The sequence below is a fragment of the Drosophila obscura genome, unplaced genomic scaffold (genome assembly GCF_018151105.1).
Source record: "Drosophila obscura isolate BZ-5 IFL unplaced genomic scaffold, ASM1815110v1 contig_208, whole genome shotgun sequence".
Lineage (NCBI taxonomy): Eukaryota > Metazoa > Arthropoda > Insecta > Diptera > Drosophilidae > Drosophila > Drosophila obscura.
This window is the reverse complement of record NW_024542799.1, coordinates 1,374,221-1,396,739: the sequence shown is the minus strand read 5'-3', so window position 1 is coordinate 1,396,739 and position 22,519 is coordinate 1,374,221. Positions and strand designations below refer to the sequence as shown.

General features: G+C 40.6%; 2 protein-coding genes across 3 annotated transcripts in view; one reads left to right on the top strand and one right to left on the bottom strand.

Annotated features, from left to right (window-relative positions):
- LOC111064884 overlaps positions 1-11,235 on the top strand; it is a 69,409-nt gene extending 58,174 nt beyond the window's left edge. The window contains exon 4 of one of the 2 annotated variants that reach the window (XM_022352720.2): positions 11,152-11,235. In XM_022352720.2, the coding sequence (XP_022208412.2) occupies positions 11,152-11,158 (7 nt within the window). In that variant the 3' untranslated portion in view covers positions 11,159-11,235. Of the gene's footprint in view, positions 1-4,738; positions 4,825-11,151 lie in introns of those variants that run through there. The other variant, XM_022352719.2, reaches the window with a different exon arrangement.
- On the bottom strand, positions 1,217-20,032 carry LOC111064883 (cell death protein hid). The gene is made up of 4 exons (XM_022352718.2): positions 19,237-20,032; positions 6,959-7,472; positions 6,090-6,429; positions 1,217-3,815 (listed from the first exon to the last, which is right to left on the bottom strand). The coding sequence occupies exons 1-4, from the start codon at positions 19,496-19,498 to the stop codon at positions 3,735-3,737; spliced, it is 1,197 nt and encodes a 398-aa protein (XP_022208410.2). The 5' UTR covers positions 19,499-20,032; the 3' UTR covers positions 1,217-3,734.
- Positions 20,033-22,519: the final 2,487 nt, after the last annotated feature.

The following is a 22,519-nucleotide window of genomic DNA, read 5'->3' as shown; positions in this document are numbered from 1 at the left end:
CCTGGCCGCAGGAGCAACAATTATGGCCATTTAATCCGCAACCACAAAAGGGAATAGAAACTACAAATTGGTTTAGGCATTTGCCGGGGGTATTTTTCGTCTAAGTGGCCAGCAATTTCCATTTGAATCACACGCACCGCTCACTCACTCTCCACCGAAAATGACAGCAGAAGGGGTGGTTTCTACCAGGCAAACTTTTTCCAGTTTATTTCGTCAGATGAATCAAACCAATCGTTTGCAATCCAATGGCAAGATTCTATCCAATATAGAAAGGATATTTCCGTATTTTTCCGAGATAGAGCGCCACGAACTTTTGACTGTGGCAATAAATAAAATGCAGAGTTTTTCATTTTCAAGGGCAAGTAAATAAATACTTTTTATTCGTTTATTTGTACGTCTCTGTTCCACATGGAGTCCCGTTGTGACTGGCAGTCCCCTGCAGTTGCCCAATAGTCAGTCCATGATGTGGTAGACTGTATTTTTTAGCAATCGAATGTCTGTTATTCCAATTCAGAGTCAATATATGTACTTGATGATTGGTTGGTATTCTCATTGGTATTGGCATTGGGCTATTTGCGTCCTAATCGTTCGAGGATCAATTCCAATCAGATTTGCATCAGTGACACCATACCACGGCCTACTTTTGGGGTTGGCTTTACTTTAAAAAAGTATAGCATACGTTCAGGCTGGTATATTCAGTCATATCTATTATAAAACAGCGTAAAAAAGGCAAATCCTGGCCGTTCTTGAGGTTCTTGATGGATTTAAATTATACAGAAGATACTCCCGCACACGGGGACATGTATCATGTCTGGATCGGATGCGAAATGGCGGAGTTTTGGGCCTGCCCCAAACTGGCGAGAAATCCGAGAAATCGAGTCACAAAAATTACTGGATTTTCTCCCTTACGCTATATCTTGGCAAAATGGGCTGCGATCGGCACAGGGCCAACTTTTCCAGGATTTTCTTTCCAGTTTCTACAGTTGGCTCCGATCACATGGAGGCGTGGCCCATATGTACAAGTTTTTCTGCCATACATATGTGGACCGATCCGGGCTTCTGTTATCGGAAAAATATCCCTCAAGGAGACCCTACAGTGTGCCATAATTTTAAAATACGTAAATGCATCCCCAAATACCTTTTCCCATATGCAAATTGCAATCAATTTAATTTTAAAATGTTTTTTTTTTTTTTTTTCAAATGATTTTCTTGCGTTTTTATTTTATTTTATTTTGTTTGTTCTGTAAATCTTACATGTTAAATTTATGCACTTGTATTTCATTTACACATAAGCACACACATGGAGGCTCAAATGTAAGAGTAATCGTATTTATACAGATAATGTTTGCTGCTTATTTTGTCTTATGAACATATTCATGAGATCAATAATGATATTATTTATGCATATTAAAATATTACAGCATAATATGTAAAATGTACAATTAAACGAAGTTTTCCGCTTCATCCGAACACGAAACAAAAACAGAAAATTATTTGCTAAATTGAATTGAATTGAATTGAAAAATTGCTGAATTGTTGAACTTAGGATAGAGCTTATCGTAAATAAATTCTAGTATGTATAATATGTATGTGTGTGTGTGTGTGTGTGTATATAATATGTTCGCAGACAATTATCTGTCACTGTTTTGGCACCAAACAAAATTCTATACAAAAATGGCATTTGATTCTATGATTCGAACTGCGCGCTATGTACAGGGTCGAGTAAAGATACTTAAATTTAACAAACGGATCAAGTCGCATCGGGTCAAAAATATAGTTTGCTTTTGCTTCTGATTCTGCTTCTGCTTTCCTTTAACTTTTTGTTCCAGTATTCATGGCAGGCCAAAAATCAATATTTCTATCTTGACTTCTGGGCCATGCTAGGCCACAAAACTTTACCGAGATCATTGTGAAAACTAATTGGCAATGAACCGGAGGGGAAGACAGGCTCCCGCCTTTTTCGGTTCATTTGATGCAACAAATTTACAAAAATAATTTTTCATTGGGTTTTGGAAGTGGTGTACATATGTATGTATGTGTGTGTGTGTGTTTCATGATTAGTTCATAAGTTGAGAAGTGTAGTGTTCTATTTTTCTTGAAAGTGTATGTATGTATATCTAGGGCTGGGGTTGAAAATTGGTATGGCTCCGGGTATATATATCTAGAGTCTGGGCTATCGCTTATGGCTACACAGAATAATATTGCTTTAGGTATGTATGTATGTATGTACAAAATAAACGCATGAAAAACTCACTAAATCTACCTTAAACGCTGTAGAATTTAGAACTAAAACGCTTGGCGAACTTAAGCTTAGACTTTTCTTACACTTAACTCTTGTTTTTCGTTTCTCTCTCGCTCTCTCTCTCTCTCTCGCTCTCTGTTTCACTTTTCATTTTCTTCTTCTCTTATTTTGTATTGTATTTTTTCTCATTGTAAAAACTGTGTGTATTGTATAAATCCATGAGATCAATGCGATTTTTGGGAATTGTTTTTACTTTTCTTTTGATTTTTTTCACTATTTTCGCTTTCATGTTCACGTTGTGTATTCAATTAGCATTGAAACGCCCGGGAAATACCAGCAAATACGGAAGACTCCCCTCTGACAATGGGTTGGCCCGGGTTCTCTTTCATTTGAATTCCTTTTTTTTCTTTTACTTTGGCTATCGTTTCCATTAATTTCCATTTGGGAGAGATCATTTGTGTGCGTGTTCCAAAAAAGATTCGAGAATGGCAACGTATTTCAGAGGACATTTCCCAGCTGGACATTTCCCGGGCATTGGGGCTTAAACGACTAAATTGTGAGACCAATTTGAAGACAATGATGAACAATGACAAAAAAAAAACATAAATCATACGAAATTTAACTAAAATAACATGACATAAACCGTAGACACAAAACATCACAAAAATGGCATAAAAACTATATACAAATAAAAACTAACTTAAACATTGTTTGTTTGTGGTTTTTTTTTATGATTTTTCTCTGCGTTTGTTTTTTAACAATTAAAGCTAGGCGTGTGATCTTTTTGCTGTGTGGGGCTTATGCTTAAAAATTTCTACTAATTAAACAAATATTTAAAATATATATATAATTCATTTTGCTTGCGATTCGAAATCACAAAAGCGAAGACATTGAAATTGTTTCGGGGTGGAAGAAAATGCAGGTGGAATATCAGATAATTAAATGCAAAAAACGAAAATCATATCGAAAAGTATCTCAAGAGTTGGCAGTTTTCCTTTGTTTGTTTCTTTCGTTTGTGTTTTGTGTTTGTACTTGCATAATTTGTGTTTATATATTTAAGTGTTCAAAAAGTTGTACAAAAATACATGTATCCGCAATAAAAAATAGGCTTTCATTCTTAGTCACTTTGCCAGTCTGAGAGTTTTCGTTTACTTTGAGCAGTTTTGGAGGAAAATTGTGTTCCTGTTTCTGGAGATACTTGTACAAATGCAAAAGTTACCCTAGACAGATCGAATATATTGTTCTTGTGTCCCGTCAACCCTCTTAATCGTATCGGTATCGGTATATGTATGCAAGTATGTATTTATGTATGTATGTATGTATGTATATTTAACAATCGCTTTACGAATTAATGACTTTCTGCTTTCAATAAATTCGTTGCACTTATGTTACGGTTTCGCTATATCTATGTATAGATCGTTTTATATATCCTATATACTAGCTGATTTCACTATAGATCATTCGGTTACACATATCCACGTATCCAGGGGTTTCATCGCGCCGCAAAGAAGCCACAGCCCATGGCCAGCACGAACACGGTCACAACGGTTGGCCAGGTGAAGCTTTGTGGTTTCTGAAAGATTCACAAAATGTAGGGAAATTTAAGAGATTAGATATAGTTTATGTTTATTGTATTTATACATGTGTGTATTTAAATCAATAAAGTGACCTTTCAGCATCCCCAAAATCTATTCCCCAGCAGTCCCTCTAACCTATAGCTCCCCTGTGTGGCATAAAATATCCGAAACCACACACGTGACCCTCTACTATACATCCACCCTCTCTAGAACTCTCGAACCGTAAATCAAGCGAAACTATTGACTGGCAAAAGCGACCCGAATGGTCAGTCAATTTTTGTCTGGTCAATAGTGCAATTATTTTTCTATACAGAACACTTGACTCTCCCTCCACCTCCACCCCAGCAACAGCACCACACCCGCATCAATGGTTATATAATTTACACCATTTATTTGTTCAACATTCCACGCTTCAATGGTTGCAGTGTGGCACGTGTGGATGGCATGGCCATGACTGTTTGTGGTGGCAAGTGGTGGTGGTGTTGGTGGTGGATTGGATGGTGGCAACCACCAACCCAACTGAAACTGACCTCAAATTTATTATGCAAATTCACTTTTTCGCTTATTTTAGCCCCGAATTTTTCGGGCCCTATTTGGTTAGGACATTTGTGGCATTGTTTTTGCGGTTAATGGTATGAAAAGGCCATCGAACATGTGCTCGAATTTCGATTCAATTTGGTTGGGAAGAATGGGTAGAATCTAGAGGTATTTCGATTCTGATGAGTGTTTTCTTTAACAGCAGTACGCCATAAAAAATTCATACAATTCTTGTCCATCTATTCCATTCTTCACATTTATCAACCATTGGAAAAATACACGCAATTTAATGCCTCAAATCACAATCGAGGATCCATATCTGTGGCACATATATTTGAATGCATATACTCGTACTCGTACTCATATGAATAATACTTTGTAGATTATGGAATTTCACACGCTCTCGTTTAGCAGCTAAAAGAGTGCTCGGATAAGGTCAGAGGAGCTTCCACAGCTTCCAGATCAGTTCGCAGCGTCCCCCAAGGATGGGCACCCATAAGGGGCTGGCTTCAGAGAGCGATAAGCGTCCCAGAGCGACGAGCATGAATTAAAACAAAGGCAAATGGAAAGAAGCAAGAGGGAATGCTAAAGTTTATCTACCGACTATGTGATATCCACTATTTCAACTTAAAACAGGTCCACAAATAAACATGAAACATGCAGTTGTCTGTCCATAGAAATTGAGGCTCAATTTGTCTTTTGGGCTCTTCCTTTAGCTCTCAATTGTGATTATTTTTTTTTTGCCAGTTAAATTTAACCCTGGGATTTAGTGTACCCTTCCACACGACGATTAATGGGTATTCAAATGAAATGGGAATGGTATCAGGGATGGGTGAGTCAGTGTGTGTGTGTCATGCGATTTCGATTGAATTTCTTCAAGTTTACATTTCTTTTAATTGCGCAGGCAAAATACGCAAAAACTAAAACTAAGAAAAAGCGTAAGAAGTGAGGCTTAATGAGGCCATACGGCATACAGTAGAAACAGTAGAAACAGCAGCAGCAGCTGACACAAAGGCTCGACTTACACGACTTTAATCGAGAGCCAGATATGTACAGAGAGACTATTGGAACGTGGCAGTGAGACGGAGAGGGAGAGCGGGCAGAGGGAGGAGCGGGCAGAGGGAGAGCGGGCGCCTGCTACGATTAACATAATGCAAGAGACGAGCAGCACCAGAGCAGAGACAGAGACACAGAAAGACAGAAAGACAAGACTCTCCAACAGGCCCCTGGGCCAGGAACTGCGCAATTAATTTTTATCACACTTTTAGCATGTGCAAAAAAAGTGTTATATGTGAATGTGTTATACATTTGCAGGCACCGACATGCATGAGCTTGCATGTGCATGCTCACACTCTGGTACTCCTCCCGCTCTAGCGGCAATTTGTCATTCCTTCTGGTTGTATTTTTAGCATTTCTGCAGCATTTTCAACTAGTTGAGCCTTTGAAAAATGTTTGCCACGTGCCACACACCACAAGCGCGGTGGGGTAGCTAACAGATGTTGGGCCTTCAAGTTAATGAACTCCCCAACTTACATACATATGTACAATATATGTGCAATTTTATGGCACTTGCCGTACCCCGGGCTGTGTTTTATTCGTTGGGATGAAGTGAGTAAGGAAACCAAATGAAAAAGTAGGAAAAACAAAAGTTCTAAAAACTCCAAATAACAGGGTATGACATAGTCTGCTAGAGACTAAGAGATTAGTGATCCATTGTAGGTGCCGTTGCTTACCTTCTTCTCAGCTTCCGATCGCTCTCTCTGACTGTTGCTGCTGTTGCTGTGGCTGTGGCTGTGGCTGTGACTGGCACTGCCGCCGCCGCCGCTGCTGCTGCTGCACTCTGCATTCGATGAATGGAGTTGGAAATTATTTTGGCTGATTGGATTGTTGTTGTTGTTGCTGCTGCTGTGACTGTTCTTCTTCTTCCGTGGTGGTATCCGTCCGTTGAACTCCTGCAGACGCTCGCGTCCGGCCGTAAAATTGTCATAACGATCATCGTACTCATCATCCCAGCTGGTCTCATGATCGCTCTGATACTCGCGCTCATCCTCGCCCGTCGAGGTCAGTCGCTTGCTGTGGGGAAGAGAGAGAGAGAGAGAGAGAAAGAGATAGGAACACATTATAGTAGAACACACATAAATATTTAGATGGTTATATGTAGTTGGGGAGACGTGGGGGGCAACGTCATGGGCAATTATCAGCGACAACTTTGCCTTTTCATTAATTAAAAAAATTGCGTTGTGTCATGGGAATTGATATTCATGTGTGGTATGGTGGGGGTTCTAGAGGCTTACGTTCACTACTCATAGAGATAATGCCAATCGAAGCTGTACTATCAGTAAGCTTGGCTTTTCGCTTGGCGTTAGGTAAGGAACAATTCACAGTGACAGTTTCGATTGATTGCTTTCAATGACAGATCCCCGGGGTCTAAACTTAATTTTGCTTTTTCCCATGGATGGGGAAATGATAAAAATAAAGGAATAAATCTATAATTTTATATTTTATCGGCAATTAGAACTCTCCTCTTCCTTGTTTGTATTCCCTCCACTTGTAGAACTATTGATTTGATATTCCAGGATGAAATCATTTGACTTTCACTCACCGTCTGGCTGCATCCGACTGGCTGCGCTGCAGCCGCATCTTGGAGCCCATTGGCGCCGTCAGCGGCGTCGATGCCAGCTGGGGGCCATGGTTGTGCCACCCAAAGGCCGCCGATGAGGTCGAGGTGCCGGCATTGGCCGTGTTCGGTGTGGGGGGTGGCGTGTAGGTGGCATAGTAGGACCCGGGACCCGGCTGGTGCTGGCCCATGCCGTAAACGGAGGCGGGATGGTGGTGCTGCAGCAAGTGCGGCGACTGCTGCGGAAAGCTGTGGCTGTAGTGCATCGGTGGCGCCGACTGCGGCGGCTGCGGTGGCATTGGCTGCGGCGTGGACGGCGCCGGATATGGCGGCTGTGTCTGCTGCCGGAAGAAGTTGTACTCCTCGCCGGCGGCAAAGCTGACGCTGGTGCGCGGTGTCCGCGGCGGCACGGGCGGTGGGCCGTGTGGGAAGAAGACATCGCCGACGGGGAAGTTGCAGGAGGGACTCGGTGGCGGTGGATACTGGAAGATTTGCGGGGCTGCAATGGGCGGTAGAGAATGGAAAAACTGGCATTAAAATACGGATCATCATCATCATCATCATGCAACACAATGCAAGGGGCAGACAAAGGCGGCATTGGCCGAGTCGAGACGAGTCGATTCGATTCGATTCGAGTGCAGTGACAATGTAGGGAAGTGTCTAAGGTCGGGGCATTGTCTGTCTTATTGTTTACCCAACTGCCACTTAGCCGACAGACTGTAAAATCAGCTATAATTATGGCAAGTCCTCTTCTCGTCTTTTATTTTTTTTCTCGTTTTGCTGATCGTAAAAACCGCCCATAAAATGATCAGGTAGCCCGCCTGTCCGCCTTGCAGTGCACATAAAACTCGAATAAATTCAGCAAAAGTATCTCAAGCAACCACAAAATGCTGCATTTAAGATACGGTAAGGGGTGCATGGAGGCACTTAAAGGAAGCTTAAAGATAGTTAAACCTTTTAGATTGGTTATAATTACAGCATGTATCTCAATTAGGGAATATTACGTATTAATGGGAGATACTTTTCTGAAAGAGCACCTTTCTTTAATGTGAAAAATATTTAGGGGTAGTTACTAAACAAAATACTTTAGGTGGAAACTAAAAACTAACCCTGAAGCAAGCATTGGCTCATTGGCTATTTATCGAGGTATCTGAGTAACTTTAGCAAACATATCATATCAAATGTACTTGAAAAGTATCTGTATCTTCTCAGCTTAACATCATTTATGCATGTATCTTATGCCCGACTCTCTCAGTTGTATTTCAATCTTTTTCGCTTTATCTCTGGGGATTTTTCTTCTTTTTTGTTGTTTTTGTTAGAATTTCATGCAAATCGACAACAAAAGCGTTGATAGGTAAGTGCGCCGCTGCTGCCGCTGCTGCTGCTGCCACTGCCACTTGATATGCGCATAAATTGTGCCCCATTCTCCCCCCCTTTCATACTTTTGCCAGGGCATTAGATGGTTCTCCATTTTCATACATGTACGAGGCGACGACGACTATGGATATGACTTCTTAATGTTTATTTACTTAAAAAGCTATTGCCCAGGCGACAAATGATTGATTGTAATGCAAAGTTTATACAAATCACTCGAGTGGCCCCCGCGGCAGAAATCCGAGCACAGAAATCTAATAATAATAAATACCTATTCCATCTACGAGTATCTGTAGGCTAGCGGTGGTTTAGCAGCGGTGGTCACTGCTCGTTTGTCCACTTAAAATGTGCTCAAGATGCAGATACGACACAGAATAATGTCATTCAACGTCATTCAACCTGCGGGCGACTAATTTGCAATTTGACCCAATAGCCTTGAACTCGAAACGAATCGAAACGAGCCCAACAGCTGTTCGTTGCGACTGCAGTCGACTGTTGCGGCAGTTGCAGTTGCAGCAAGAGCGAAACAAAAATCTGTAGTTAATTGCGGGCCAGGCCACTCCTTGGAGCAGCAACAGCAGCAGCAGCCTTACATGCAGTCTGTTTGTGTATATCTTACAGATACTTTATGCCATTTGAAACTAGTTTGCTGGCAGGCGAGCAGCTGAGGCCTGGGGCCAGCGCTCACGTGCGCTCCACCGCGCGCCATCGTTGCATTTAACCTTGAAAATCTGCCAGCTACAGCTCCAACACTGAAGCCAAAGCCAAAGGCAAAGGCAGCGGCAGGCATCATTACCTGCCGCGCACCGAGTGCTGGCAGTGCTGCTGCTGGCCGGAGTTTATATAACTAGCCATGCCATAGCACACACCATACGATACCATACCATACCATACCATGTCAGTGCAATGATTCTGCTGGTGCCTTTATGATGAAACTGAATAACGACGACTACGACGACGACGACGAGCTACAGCTAAAGCCCAAGTCAGGCCCAGAGAGAGAGACCGATAAAAATGTTATTACTAATTGCAAATTGTGTGGAAAATTATTTACCAACACACCAGACCAGACCACACCACACCACACATTTCGTTTTGTTGCCAATTTGCATATGAGAGATACTCGCATCTAATCGTACATATTCCACATTGTAGTGCTGATCAAGTGCTCCTCTAACCATATAAATCTTTTTGCCAGATATAAATCGCTTAATGGCTTACTAAACTGTGATTTAATCCCACTCTCGCTGTGATTTAATCACCGATTGAGTGAGCATTTGCACAAAACATGTTTCGAAGGCTTCAAAAGTGACTGCTAACAAATTATGTAATGTAATTAATATTAAAGACTACGCTTTTATCAAAAATGTTATTGCTAAAACCTGTGTAACTATTAGGCTCGAATATTTAATAGTTTTCTGTTTCTTAAACGCCACTTTAAAGAATTGATAATCAAGGAATAGCTCTTCTCTGCTTATATTGATATATTTAATAGGTTTCTCAGTTGAATAAGTTGGTTTAGCTGCTGCAACTCTGCCATATATTTGTTCCCTTCCTTCAATTCTTTTTCAAAAAGAGTTTTTCTTGCTTTTTCCTAAATCTTCTTCTCCTAGTCACTGTTTCACAGCCAAGTCACCTTTTCGGACACATTCCCTCCTCTATTGAAGGGGTCTCGATTGCCTGCTGATCATTTCTGCAATCGTTTACGGCACCCAAGCACCGAGTATGTATTTTTATGATCCCAACTCTATGCGGGCGATGCATTTGTCGATTGTTTGCTGCTGTGGTTGTTGCAATCGTTGTGGCGTTCTCGAAACGTGACCAATTGTTGGGTGCCTGTGCATTGTTTTTTCTGCATTCGTTTATAGTTTTTATGGGCGACAATATGTGCAAAATGTTTAATTGAATTACGAGTGTTGTTTGGAATCGATGAGAGGTACAAGGAGAAGGAGGGAGGGGTAGGGGTCTATTGAGTGTAGCATCTGTGCAACGCCTTGGACACAAAAAAACTGCAATTATGTGTATAATTTACTTTAATTTCTGTTCAGAGTTCTATGTTGTTCTGTTGCAACAATTTCTAAGGCCGCTGGGCAGCAGCCATATAGCCAAACAGCCACAAAGCCTGACAGCAGCCACAGCTGACAAACATCAATCAGGCAACACAGCAAGCAGAACGCCTCAAAACAGCTCAAGAACAACTCTGAGGAGAACATAGGCAGCGGAAAAACGTGAAAAATGTTTCGCTTTAGTTGTGGCTGCTGTTGCTGCTGCTGCTGAACAAATCGTCGTTGAAGTGCATTTTTAGTTGTGCATTTTCGCAGCTGATTGCAGACCGACAGACCCGCAGCGGACCCGCAGCATATGTTGCTCATTATAACCTTGAAGCTAAGCGATGGAAGCTAAGCGTTGGGTAGCTGGGCAGGGGGGAAAATATACTACAAGTTGCGCTGCAAAAGTATGAATAGTTTTTCGAGTACACAATCGAGTATCCAGCAAACTGCGTCGCACTTCGCACTCGAATCAGAATTGGAATCCGCGCTGCGGAATCGGAATAAGAATCAGAATCAGAATCTAAGAATCGAAACGAGTTTTTTATTTTGCAAAATCTATGCCAAGTTTTGGTCAGTAGAACGGAATGGGAAATGGGTGGTTGGTTGTAAATCGGATGTGGATAGAGGAAGGAAGCTCTAGACAAGATGGAATTTATTGACTTATATTTTAGTAAAGGAAGCTAGAGGGTGATCTAAATAGAATTAAGCAATTAAAGCTAATTTTCTTATCTATTCTCAAAATCTCTTTCTCAGCTTTTAGATAAAAGTCAATACTGGAAGGAAAAATTAATTCAAAATAATGCAGAAATGACTAAAAAAAAACCTATAGCTAAATGTGAGTAATTATTAAAGTTTAAATATATAAATTTATATAAATATATAAACCCCTCATGCGGATTACCTGTACAATCTCTCATATTTCAATATTCCCATTGATCCCTCAAGCCGTTAAAGCTTTCAGCAAAGTGCAATCTCTTCCATCGAAATCTCAACCCCTTGACTTCCACTTGACATTGACATTTATTGATGAATATTTAATTTTAAAGAACCGAAACCCCAACGAAAAAACCTCAAGATGACAGAACAAAGGAATGTACATATGTATGTACTCCACAACAAGGTCCGTCCACGTTGTCCGTCTCAAGATTACAACATGAGATCCATACAGGAGAGACCTGAATAACTCTCAAACCCCCAAAAACAGAGATACATTTTACAGTTAACACACAAAACGCCCACACAAGACGACGATAAACACGAAACAACACAACACAACACAACGGAACCAAACGAAACGGGGAGGGGGGAACATAACATTACAACAAAAAATTACATTTAAGGCGATTTGTCGCGAGTGTCATGATGCGACGAGGCGATTACCAATTTGGTCACATTTCAGCGCGGATCGGATGTCTGAAAGTCTCTCCGATGTGTAGCCTCGTTTTAATTAGGCAACAGCCGATGTGATGAACGGTACAAACAGGTGACTAATTAGCGGCACATCTTGAGGCACATACTTTGTACGGTTTTTCGGGAAATAATTATGTGCTATGCATTGCATTAAGATATGGCTTTAAGCTCCCAATCTGTATGTTCTTTATATAGTAGTTCTCTAACAAAAAGATTGCCATTTTGGGGCTGACAATTCGATCAAGTTTCTCTGTTTGTTTTTTGAATGTCAATCAGGTGTCGATCTAAAGATCGAACGATTCGATTCGATTCGAATGCCAGGTCCCCTGCCCCCTGCTGTTAATTACCAATTTTGGTTAGTGGCTTATTAGCCATGTGTGGTATGCGGAAGTTCTCAGCAAATTTTGTGGAAAGTCTCAAGTGAATCATTCTTCCTTTTAAACTGAAGGAGAAAGTTCTGGCAAATGGTTGATGATTATTTGATTTACTTGCGTAACAAAGAGAAAGTTCTTTCTTGTTGTTACAGAAGATGATTAAACTGGGTATTTCATAAAATATAAAGCGCATTTGCATTTCCAAAAATAACTCGAAAATATTTGATAAATGTTTGATTCATTCGTCATTCTTTTCTTGATATTTAAAAAAAATATATTTTCTAGAAGAACCAAACTTTTATTCTTTACTGAATGTACGCGGCTGCATCCCTCAGTCTGTTGTGCTGCCTCTCTCGCTGGTATTTTCTGATAATAAACCCGCATGGTCAAGTACATTAGACAAAGAAATTAAATCACAAAACGGCGGCAAATCTTATTCAAGTCTATAAAAATAAACATAAGCCCGATAAAAAGTATTTTTTAAATGATCTTTTAGAGCCGCAGTTCGCAATTCGCAGCTGTTGCAAGGTCAGAGAATGAGATGCGTGTGCCCCTTCTAAAAAGGGGCCAGCAAACACGCAAACGATTAAAGAAAAAATAAAATAAAATCTAGCGCATATTTTAATGAAATATTTTAGGAATGATATGCCGTTGCCTTAAAGAATGAGGAACCCGACAGCCCAATGGGAATTCTCTCAACAATTTTCCCAAGGAGCTTTTCTTTTTTTTTTTTTGCCAGCCGTTTTCTTGGGAAATAGCTCAAACGCTTATCACGAGCACAGCAGATGGAGTAGTAGGAGCTGCTCAATATTTTATCAACGACAGACAAATGCAATTTTTCAATTTCCTTCGAAATCTCCCACGAGCCACACACACACACACCACTCCTACACACAACAAAGGGGAAAACAGCTTAAAAGGCTATAAAAAGCCAAAAGAAAATCCAGAATACGATGCATACGACGTTGCACATCGATTGACAGGAAACTGAGCGTAGCACAAGACTCCCAGCAGTTGTTTGCATATTTTGATGGAGAATTGGCTGGCAAGAGGCACATCCAAGGAGCAGGGAGCATGTGTTCCTTGCATGCTTGCGTAAAGGACATTCGGGGATATGGCAGGGAGAGGGCACTAAAATATAACTGGCTGAATCAGCTTTAAAGCTCGATTGGTTTAGAGAAAAGTAGTAAAAAAAAATACAGAAATACAACATATAAAATTTTATATTACCAAGAACAAAAAGTCTGGAAGATTACTATCCAAAAAATACGTTAAAATAACTACATATTAATAGTAATTTAATTTGAAACATGAATTTTATAATCAAGAAAAATAAATTTCCAAGAAAATAAACACAAGAGTTCTACCAACGAAAGTAGTAGTAAAAATTTCTACATTAATTTAATTTCTAACGTACATAAAAATGTACATATATCTTGCAAAGCTAAAATTGATGTTTATTATATTTTGAAATACAGCTTCCCTCAACATCTAGCTCATGTTAATTGCATTTTAAATATAAAATTTCACCGTAACTTCTATCATAAATCTTTCCCATTTTCCATTTAACCCAAACATTTATTTCTTTCGAACGAGCAAAAAGCATTTAACAGTTGATTAAAACGAACCTCTTAGCGGAACCCTACTCCTCCCTCTGCCATCACCAACCACCCCACCCCCGTCACACGCGACTCTATGCCGCAATTAACAACGCAAATGCGAAAAATCACAATTAAACAATAAATAAAATTGTACGGCCAGCATTCGATCAGATGAAACGCAATTAAAATAATTTAAAAAAACGAAGAAAAACAACAACAGCAACTGCAGCCACAGCCGCAAAAAACAGAAAAACTGCACGTTTTAACAGCAGCAACAAATACAGTAAAAACAGTAAAAAAAAAAGTTATTAATAAATGAATGGCAACGGCATTTGCGAGTGGCACCCGCGACTCGGAGCGGATCGGCCAGACTGTGTGTCTTCGCTGCGTCATTCACACGACCACTCATAGCTGGCGTGGCCAAAGGGTTATCTCTACGAACCGCCCGTTTCTCCCCCCTCCCAATACGCCACTGAGGCGGCCACATGGGGGGTGTATACAATTACACGAGCTTCTTATTTGTTGATTTAATTGCACATTTTAGTAATCGCCTTTGCATTTGTTCACGCTGCTCAAGAGCAAAGCAAATTATGTCTACAACTGATGGGTTAGCTTCGAATGAATAATTTATTTAGAGAATTAAAAGCCTTACACATAGTTTTCTATGGAAAATTTCTCACATACTCATGTATGGTACCTCCAATGTCTCTACCAAATGTCTATAATCGACAAGTCTCTTGCTCTCTCAATGCTCATTAAAACTTTTAAGTCTCGAAAAAAAAATAATCTTCAGAGAACATTTCCACCACTTTCTTGGCTAGAATGTTCCTTTGGGTTTGTTTCCTTTAGAGAGAAAAGTCATTGGAAGACATGAATACATATGTATATATATATTTTAAAGTTAACTTCTGTCTCATGTTTATCATTTGCCACCTTTGCCAATTATAACAAGTAGCAGACGGCAGCAGCAGCAGCAGCTACTTGTATGTGTGTGTGTGTGTGTGTGTGTGAGCATATCCTGTTCTTAGTTTTCCGCCTTTTGATACATATCCTTTTCCACTTCTGGCCCTGAGCGTTGAGCACAAGTTCTTTTGTCCTTAGCCAACACGCTTGCCTGAGTCTGTTCTGTGAAAAGGAGTTTTGAGTTGACAAGGACAGCCAGCTAGCGAGGCTGGATGGATCCCTGGATGGCTAGCTGACTGGATGGATGGGTTGTCTAGGCTCAATTTCATAACAAAAACTTGAGCACGTTTTCTGCAGCAAAGGCGAGACTATAGAGCCACTAACACAGCACCCCCCTAGACCCCACAACTTAACCCGAACGCTTCAATGCAAACAATTTAGCACGGCCTCACCGGAGACTTAATCAAAAGCCAACTTAGGCGACGGCACAGACAGACAGTGTCTATGCTTGATACAGCAGCCGTGATATCATGTCGCTTTAGTGGCTCCTTTTCTTAGTGTTGTAACTTGCAACTGACTCCAAAAGTGTCAGGTTTTTTTTTTTGTTTGTATTTTTTACTTTTTTCCTATTAGGCAAAGTGCCTGGCGGGCATTTAAACTTGAAAAATGTATAAAGTTCATTGCGCTGAATGGTGTGAAATGTAAACAAACTTGGAATGTGAAAGGGATATCATGTTTTGGGAAAAAATAGTTGAAAAATAATTTACAACATTTTATAAAGAAACATACAATTTCAAAGATTTAATAGTTCTAAATTATGAAAAATTCTTTGAAAATATGTACAAATAAAAACCTGCATATTGCTGAAAAAATTAACAGAATAAATTAAATATTATAATATTTATGGTAGAAGCATTAATGAATTTTCTTAGTTTTGGAAAAAACTCTCTGAGTAACATGCATTTTGATTTTATTTTATTTCCATCAAAACTTCTAAAACTTCATCAAAATCCTTTCCTCTAAGATAAAAATTCCCGTCACAGCTGCTGCCAAAAGTGTTTTTCACCAAACTACTTTCAGATTTTATGGTCAAATAACATTTGGCTAAGAGAACTTCACTTCGATTTTTGTCGCAGCTGCTTGGGGCGGGCCAGAATTTTCAGCAGATCATCAAAAATGTTTATGGGAAATTTACGGAGGCATTAAACCCCTGAACAAAAATGAAGGAAAAAACAGAAGGAAAAGGCGAATAAACTTAAATGAAATGAAACAATTACAAAAAAAAAAAAACGGAGCTAAAAGAGAATACATACAATAAAAACAATTTGCATAACAGAGAGAAGGAAGGAAGGAATACAGCAGAAGCAAAAAAAGAGAAACGAATTCACGGTCAATGTAAAGCCCCAAGAAAAACAACAAAAAATCGCTGAAAACATAAAGAGAGGAACGAAAGAAAACGAAGAGAAACAGAAGCAGACACAGATACCGCGATGCAGCGTACAGATACAAATATGTGGTATATAAATCAGCCTGGCAACAGGCCATACAAATCGAGATGCAAAATGCAGATGCATGCCACCCAGCCCCGGGGCTCCTCATCCTCCTCCTCTTGGGTTAGGCTGTACAAAAAATGAGTGTAAAAACTTGCGGTTAATCGGAGGCCCACACTCTCCATTCTCTCTGTCTCTCTCTTTCTCTGTGCGCACAATCCCGTTAGGAGTCGGCAGCAGTCAGCTGTCGCGTGTTGCCAGGCAGGAAGCGGAGCCTATGGGTCGCCATATTTGCCGCCATTACCGTTAGCTGTCCCTCTCTCTCTCTCTCCCAATTTATTTTGGTGCTACCAAGTCGCCACGAAGTTGCTGAGCAAAACAAAATGGTTGAAAATGTCAAGTGCGGCTGCGACGCCGGCAGCGAAAACAACGCCTAGCAGCAACAGCTGTTGGCAACAGCGAAGCTGCAAGCCAAAGCGGAGCCAGCAAATGATGCGAATTGCGAGGCCAAAAGCGAGAGGCCGTGAATTGAGGTTAGGATTTGGAGGGAAGAGGATGCCGCAGCAGGATGCTGCTGTCATTGCACCTTTTGTTGGGCCTCCTCCTCGTCCACATGGCAGTGGATGGATATGGGGGATGGGCGCCGCTTAAGCCTCGCCCGAACAAAGGACCACCCCACCACTCTTTATGGGATTCTGATGTTGGGAGAGAAGCTCTTTTGGTATTTAGGAGTTTCGGTTTCGGGGTTGTTTGCTCGGGTATTTTTAGGTCCTTTAGGGTGGGTTCAGCCTAGCAGCCTACGACGTCGACGACGATGATGATGATGACTAAGCGCATCTTAGTAGCAGCAGAGTAGAGGCTTTTCCCCCCGTATGCTATGATAAAAAAAAGGGTTAACGGGAGTTTAACTTGGTTTTTGTTTCGAGTGCTTAAAGCCTTGTTCACTAGTTCGGGCATGTGTCACTATTAGATAAATTATCCACTTGAGTGGATATCCTGGCTGAAGTACAACATTAGGGGAGCCAGGCAAGCCCTTCGTTATTTTAAAGTTTGGGGTTAACGTAACGTAGGGGAATGTTTAGCTGGTGTTTGAGTGTTCTAAAAGGTATTTTGTTTAAGAGCAAGGTAATTAGAAGCTGTTTTTTTTATAAAAATTAGGAAAGAAAAATTAATCTGGCATAAATATTTAATATTTAATGGATAGAGGGTTTTGCAGAGTCAAATATTAATAAATTAATTTGTGAAAATTGAAACGCCCAAACGAGTGACTCATGCGAAGGGAACTCTCTTTTTGAGCTTGACCAACTGTTGCTGACAGATGCAAAATAAAATATTGTACAAAATGTATTGTCCAGTTACAGATATGTATACCCCTCCACCGAGACCGCAGCTGGCAATCATCGACGGCCACAGCGACAAAAATCTATTATGCAAAAGGCGAAAAAAAAAACATAAAGAAAAACCAAGGGGAAAAAAACACCAAGAAAAAACCGCAAAGCAAACATGAACAAAAACTGACCGCACTCAACGCCAGAGTCGCGGGCTACACAAAAGCTACTTAAACCACCGTTAAGCCAAACACTTTGCAAATGGCCCACACCCCTACTGGTACGCCCCTCTTTTCCGCCTGACTTTTCCGCTGGAAAACTAGTTGCCTAAGGTCAAATGGCGTTTAATAATTTGGGTTACGACTATAGCTGCCTGGCTGACTAGCTGGGCTGGCGGTGCAACTGTAACAGATACCGTGGTCGGGTTAAGAGATTGAGATACATATCTGGTCGATATACCAAGCAGATACTCGTACTCGTATACTCGAATAAGACATTCGACTCGGAGTTTGGCGCGTGCCAATTAAACGTGGCTTAGAGCTGTTGGCTCTTTGTGTTTTTCTTTTGCCTGCTTATGGTCCAGCACACGCCCAACTTTTTTGTGGCTCAAACAATATTGCATGTCAGGCAAAGTTGGCAGCCCACAGCACACGTCTCTCCCCCGCTCTCTGGCTCTGAATTGGCGGGGCATTTAGTTGGGTTTTGTGATTGGGGAGCGATTTGTACGCGGCTTCTTATGGTTTATCTATGAGTTTTATCGCATGGAAATATATGCAAAATTATAAAATGGGAAATCCGGGGATCATTTAAGCCCTAGCCATACACACATTCAGATATATATTTATCCAAAGAGTTGATATGCTAAGGCTTCCCTAATTCCTACAACTACTGTGGATATTTTTCTTAAGGTAATAATGAATTATCTTATAAATCAAATGAAATTCAATCTGGACCTACAGCCCTTATTCCTTTTTATTTATTTTGCATTTCTGTGTCTTCCCATTTATTCGGTTAGCTCCCCCCATGCGGAAACCTTTCAATAACTTCTCAATTTTCTCCCTCTTTGAACACTTGTTCGATTAATTTTTATTGAATTACAATTACAAATTTCGCTTGCGGCCTCTTTTCGTGTGTAACCGATTGTAATTTAATGCAAATTTCATGTTCTCCCCCTCTCTATCTTTCTCTCTCTTAATGGAGGTGACAAAATTCGGACCTGACCATACCTAAAAAAATAAAACAAAACCTGGCTGTTGGATCATGCTGATGAGTCAACAACCCAGCCTTGAAAAGTGAAACTTGCCTGAGAAGAACTGAAGCAGTCAACAACAACTTGGCTAATTGCTGACCCATTTCGATATGCAAAGCAATAACCCGATTAACGGACAGTCGGACAGTTTAACGGACAAGATATTATGCTTCGAAAACTAAAGCATAAGTAAGAACTATTAGTAATTCATTTTCACTTGTTTCTATTCTACTTTAGCCCATTTAGAATTTGGAGAATAATTCATCAGATATTTAATAGCTTATCCATAATCTCTACATTATTTATTTCTGTAATGGTATTACAAGCTTAAACCCTAAACGATTTCCAAAGAGATCCTTAGAAATCTGTCAAGTTTAAGCCACCGAAGCTACCCATTTCTTCCCAAGATTCCCCCAATAGAGGGAATGACTTAAGGGTGATTCTATCGATAGGGAGTACTTTTAAAGATCTTTGTGGACTTACGGCTCTGCTGGCTGTGGTAGAGGCGCACCCACTCGCAGAGGGCATAGAGCACCTGGTCCGGGGGCAGTGGGGACTGCATCGGCGTCTGCGTGGCCGAGGTGGTGGTGTTTGGCGACTGGGAGGCAATGCTGCTGGCACCGTCCGAGGAACCTGCCGATGAGGTGGAGGCACCCGATGAGGATGCACCCGAAGAGGAGCCCGAGGCGCCCGACGAGGCAATGTCATCGGCTCCGCCCTCGGGGAGATAAAAGGGCACGGCCATTGTCCGCGTGTGTGTCTGTGTTTTGAGGGATGGGGATGGGTGTCCTGCGCTTTCTGCTTTTGCCTGGCTCTTCTTTCCTCTTCCTTCCTTCTGTTTTCTTTTTTTTCCTGGCTCTTTGTTATTGTTCTTCGTTCGTTTTGGTTGTTATTTTGCTCGTTTTTCTTTTTACGGGTTTCACTCAATTTATTTTGTATTTCTTGTGCAAGATTTTGAATATTAGAAACTTTTGCATTTTTTGTGCAGTTTTCTTTTTGTATTTCACTCAGAGTTGGTTATTTTTTGTGCATTAGTTTTTTGTATGTTACTTTCAATTCTTTTGCATTTTTCATAAAGAACTTTTTCGAGAACTTATTTAAAAACACAAACAATATATCGGGATAGGGGGTTTATCTTTTTTCGTCAAAGCACTTAAAACGTGTGTGTGTTCGTGTGTCGCAGACTCAAGAGAGAACGCTTCCAGAGATCTGGAAACTGTCTTCGGGCTGGGGAGTGAACACGTCTTACTGGCTCCGCGGCTAAAAACTGTTTGTGGCGGCGGCAGGCGCCTCAAACTACAGTCGGCAGAGTCGGCTCAGCGGCTAGGCGGCAGCGAGGCGACGCTGGCAGAGCAGCGCAGAGTAGGCGCAGGGAGCCAGTGCACTGTGCTGTGCTGTGTTCTCTCTCTCTCTCCCTCTCTTGCTCATGCACATGCACATGCAAGCAGGTAGCTGGAGGGGGCGCGCAAAGAGTATAAAAAATCTCTTCCAAATGAGAGTGAGTGGGCAGGGTAGGCAGGCGGTTCTTGTGCGAGCATGTGTTTGTGCCTGTGTCTGTGAGAGAGTGCACAAAGATCTTGTTGAGCAGGTAACAGGCGGCAGCGCAGTAACAGCATGGGGAGCAGAGCTGCCCAGCGAACGTTAAAGCAAAACAAAAAGTACGTTTGTGCAGCGCTCTGCTCTTGGGGACTTTGACTGGCTCTCTTTTTTTTCTAGTGCGGCAGAGAACCAGGCAGAGCAGAGTGTTTTTAAGAGCCTAAAAAAGAGTAGTAGAAATGGGAGTATTAGCAATACGAAAAATGTCTCTAAATGGGAGGAAAATGTAGGAAAACTGCCTATAAGAATAAGTAGCATGTTTTAGAGAGTGGTACATGCCTTTCCATAACTTGACTTGGTTGTTTTTTTTTTATTAAATTTGTAATTTATGTTACTTTTTGATCAATTTCATCATATTTACAAAAATTGACTTCAAACCTGTTTTGCTCTCAGGCCCACTGTAAACAGGCTTATGCTTGTCTCCCCATCATTGCTCCCCTCCTTCTCTCTCTCTCTTGCAGACTCACCACAATAAAATTTGCGCGCGAAAATATGAAGATTAAGAATCAAAGAAATTACGAAACAATTTTTAAATATTATTTTAAAATGTATGTTCTTTTGCTATCGCACATTTTATGCAGAGATTAATTTCAAATTCATATGTTACATTTTTTTAATGATTCTTTAAAACGAATATTGCAACTTGATAAATTTTACGGTTTCTTGGGATCTTCTTTGTCTCATTTTCTAATTGATTATTTCTAATAAATATTATTATTATAGAAATCCCACCTTAATGAAAGCTAGTCATTTATTATGCAATTAATATCTAAATTTCCTTCAAATATCCCTTAAAATGGGTTCAAAAGAGGTCAACTATAGCCGATTAAATGCGATAAGAAAGAACATCCGATGCATTATGCAGGGATTGCCCCATATGATGAAATTCAGAAAAAAAAATCTCTTGCACACAAGCAACCCAACATCCAACATGAACATGAACGAGCATGCCAGAAGCGAAGAAGTCCAAAGCAAAGAGGAGAAAAAGGTTCTACAGGAAGAGGGGGGAGTTGACAGCGAAATGGAACAGAAAAAGGGGCTCGATTTGTATGTTTTTAGCTTTAGTTTAGATTTTTGCAGCTCAAAGCTTTTTCATTTGGGACTCCAATTTCTAGAGGGTTGCATAAAGGATGGATAGGGTTATGGGAATCGGACAGAAGTATGGGGAGTTGCCTGTTGATTTCTGAGTGAAACTGATTAAGCGAAATATGAGTAGAAGCCTCGTCTTGGACACAACAGAAAGAACAAAAAATAAAGAAAACATGGATACGAGATGGGACGACATTTAACATGAATGAGAAAGATATGTATGGTGGGGAAATATATATAGAAATCTTCGTAGATATGATGAAATTCATTGAGTGATGAGAGAAGTTTATATTTTAACTTGATTTCCTTTCGGTTCCATAGTAAACTTAAGGTTTAAAAAAAATAATGAAACGGAATAAAACACTGAAAATCATATCAGAAACGCATAAGCAAATAACAGATACAGAGATAGAAAGAGATAGACAGAGAGACACAGCAAATAAAGAGTAAAATTAAAAACGACTTCCCCATTTGACATTTCTGGGTCAGCGACCCAAAACGAGCTGCTCCGTCGCTCTCCTCCGCCCCCAACCCTTTCGAGTGGGTCCAAGCACGGCCCCGCCCATACTGCTGTTGCTGCTTTTATTGTTATTGAATATGATTATGTGGCACGCTGCAAAAGCGAGCGTAAATTATTTATTACACAATTTCTGCAGCAACAACAATGAAAACAAATAAATTTCTGCATCAAGACTGTTGTTGCTGTTCATATACCCTTTCAGAGGGTGTCAGAGTATTTCAGAGTATTCATATACTCTTTCAGAGTATTTATACGAGATGCTCAAAAGCGGATGGAGCTAAGGGGTGGCAGATTTATAAATTATTATTAATATTATTATCTAACTATATAAAAAAAATTGTCGAATCAAGGCACGAATTTCGCCGCCAAGACTCTCAAGCATAGCGACTCCAAAGTACAGGGTATCTCCTTGTCGAGTCACTCGACTGTAGCGTTCTCTCTTGTTTTGACTGCAGTCGCTGCCGCTAACACTGCCGACGCTTGCTTCAATAAAAAGAAATAATAATTCATAAGCGGAGAAGCAACAACAAGAGCAACAACGAGAGCAATCAATTAGGCGGT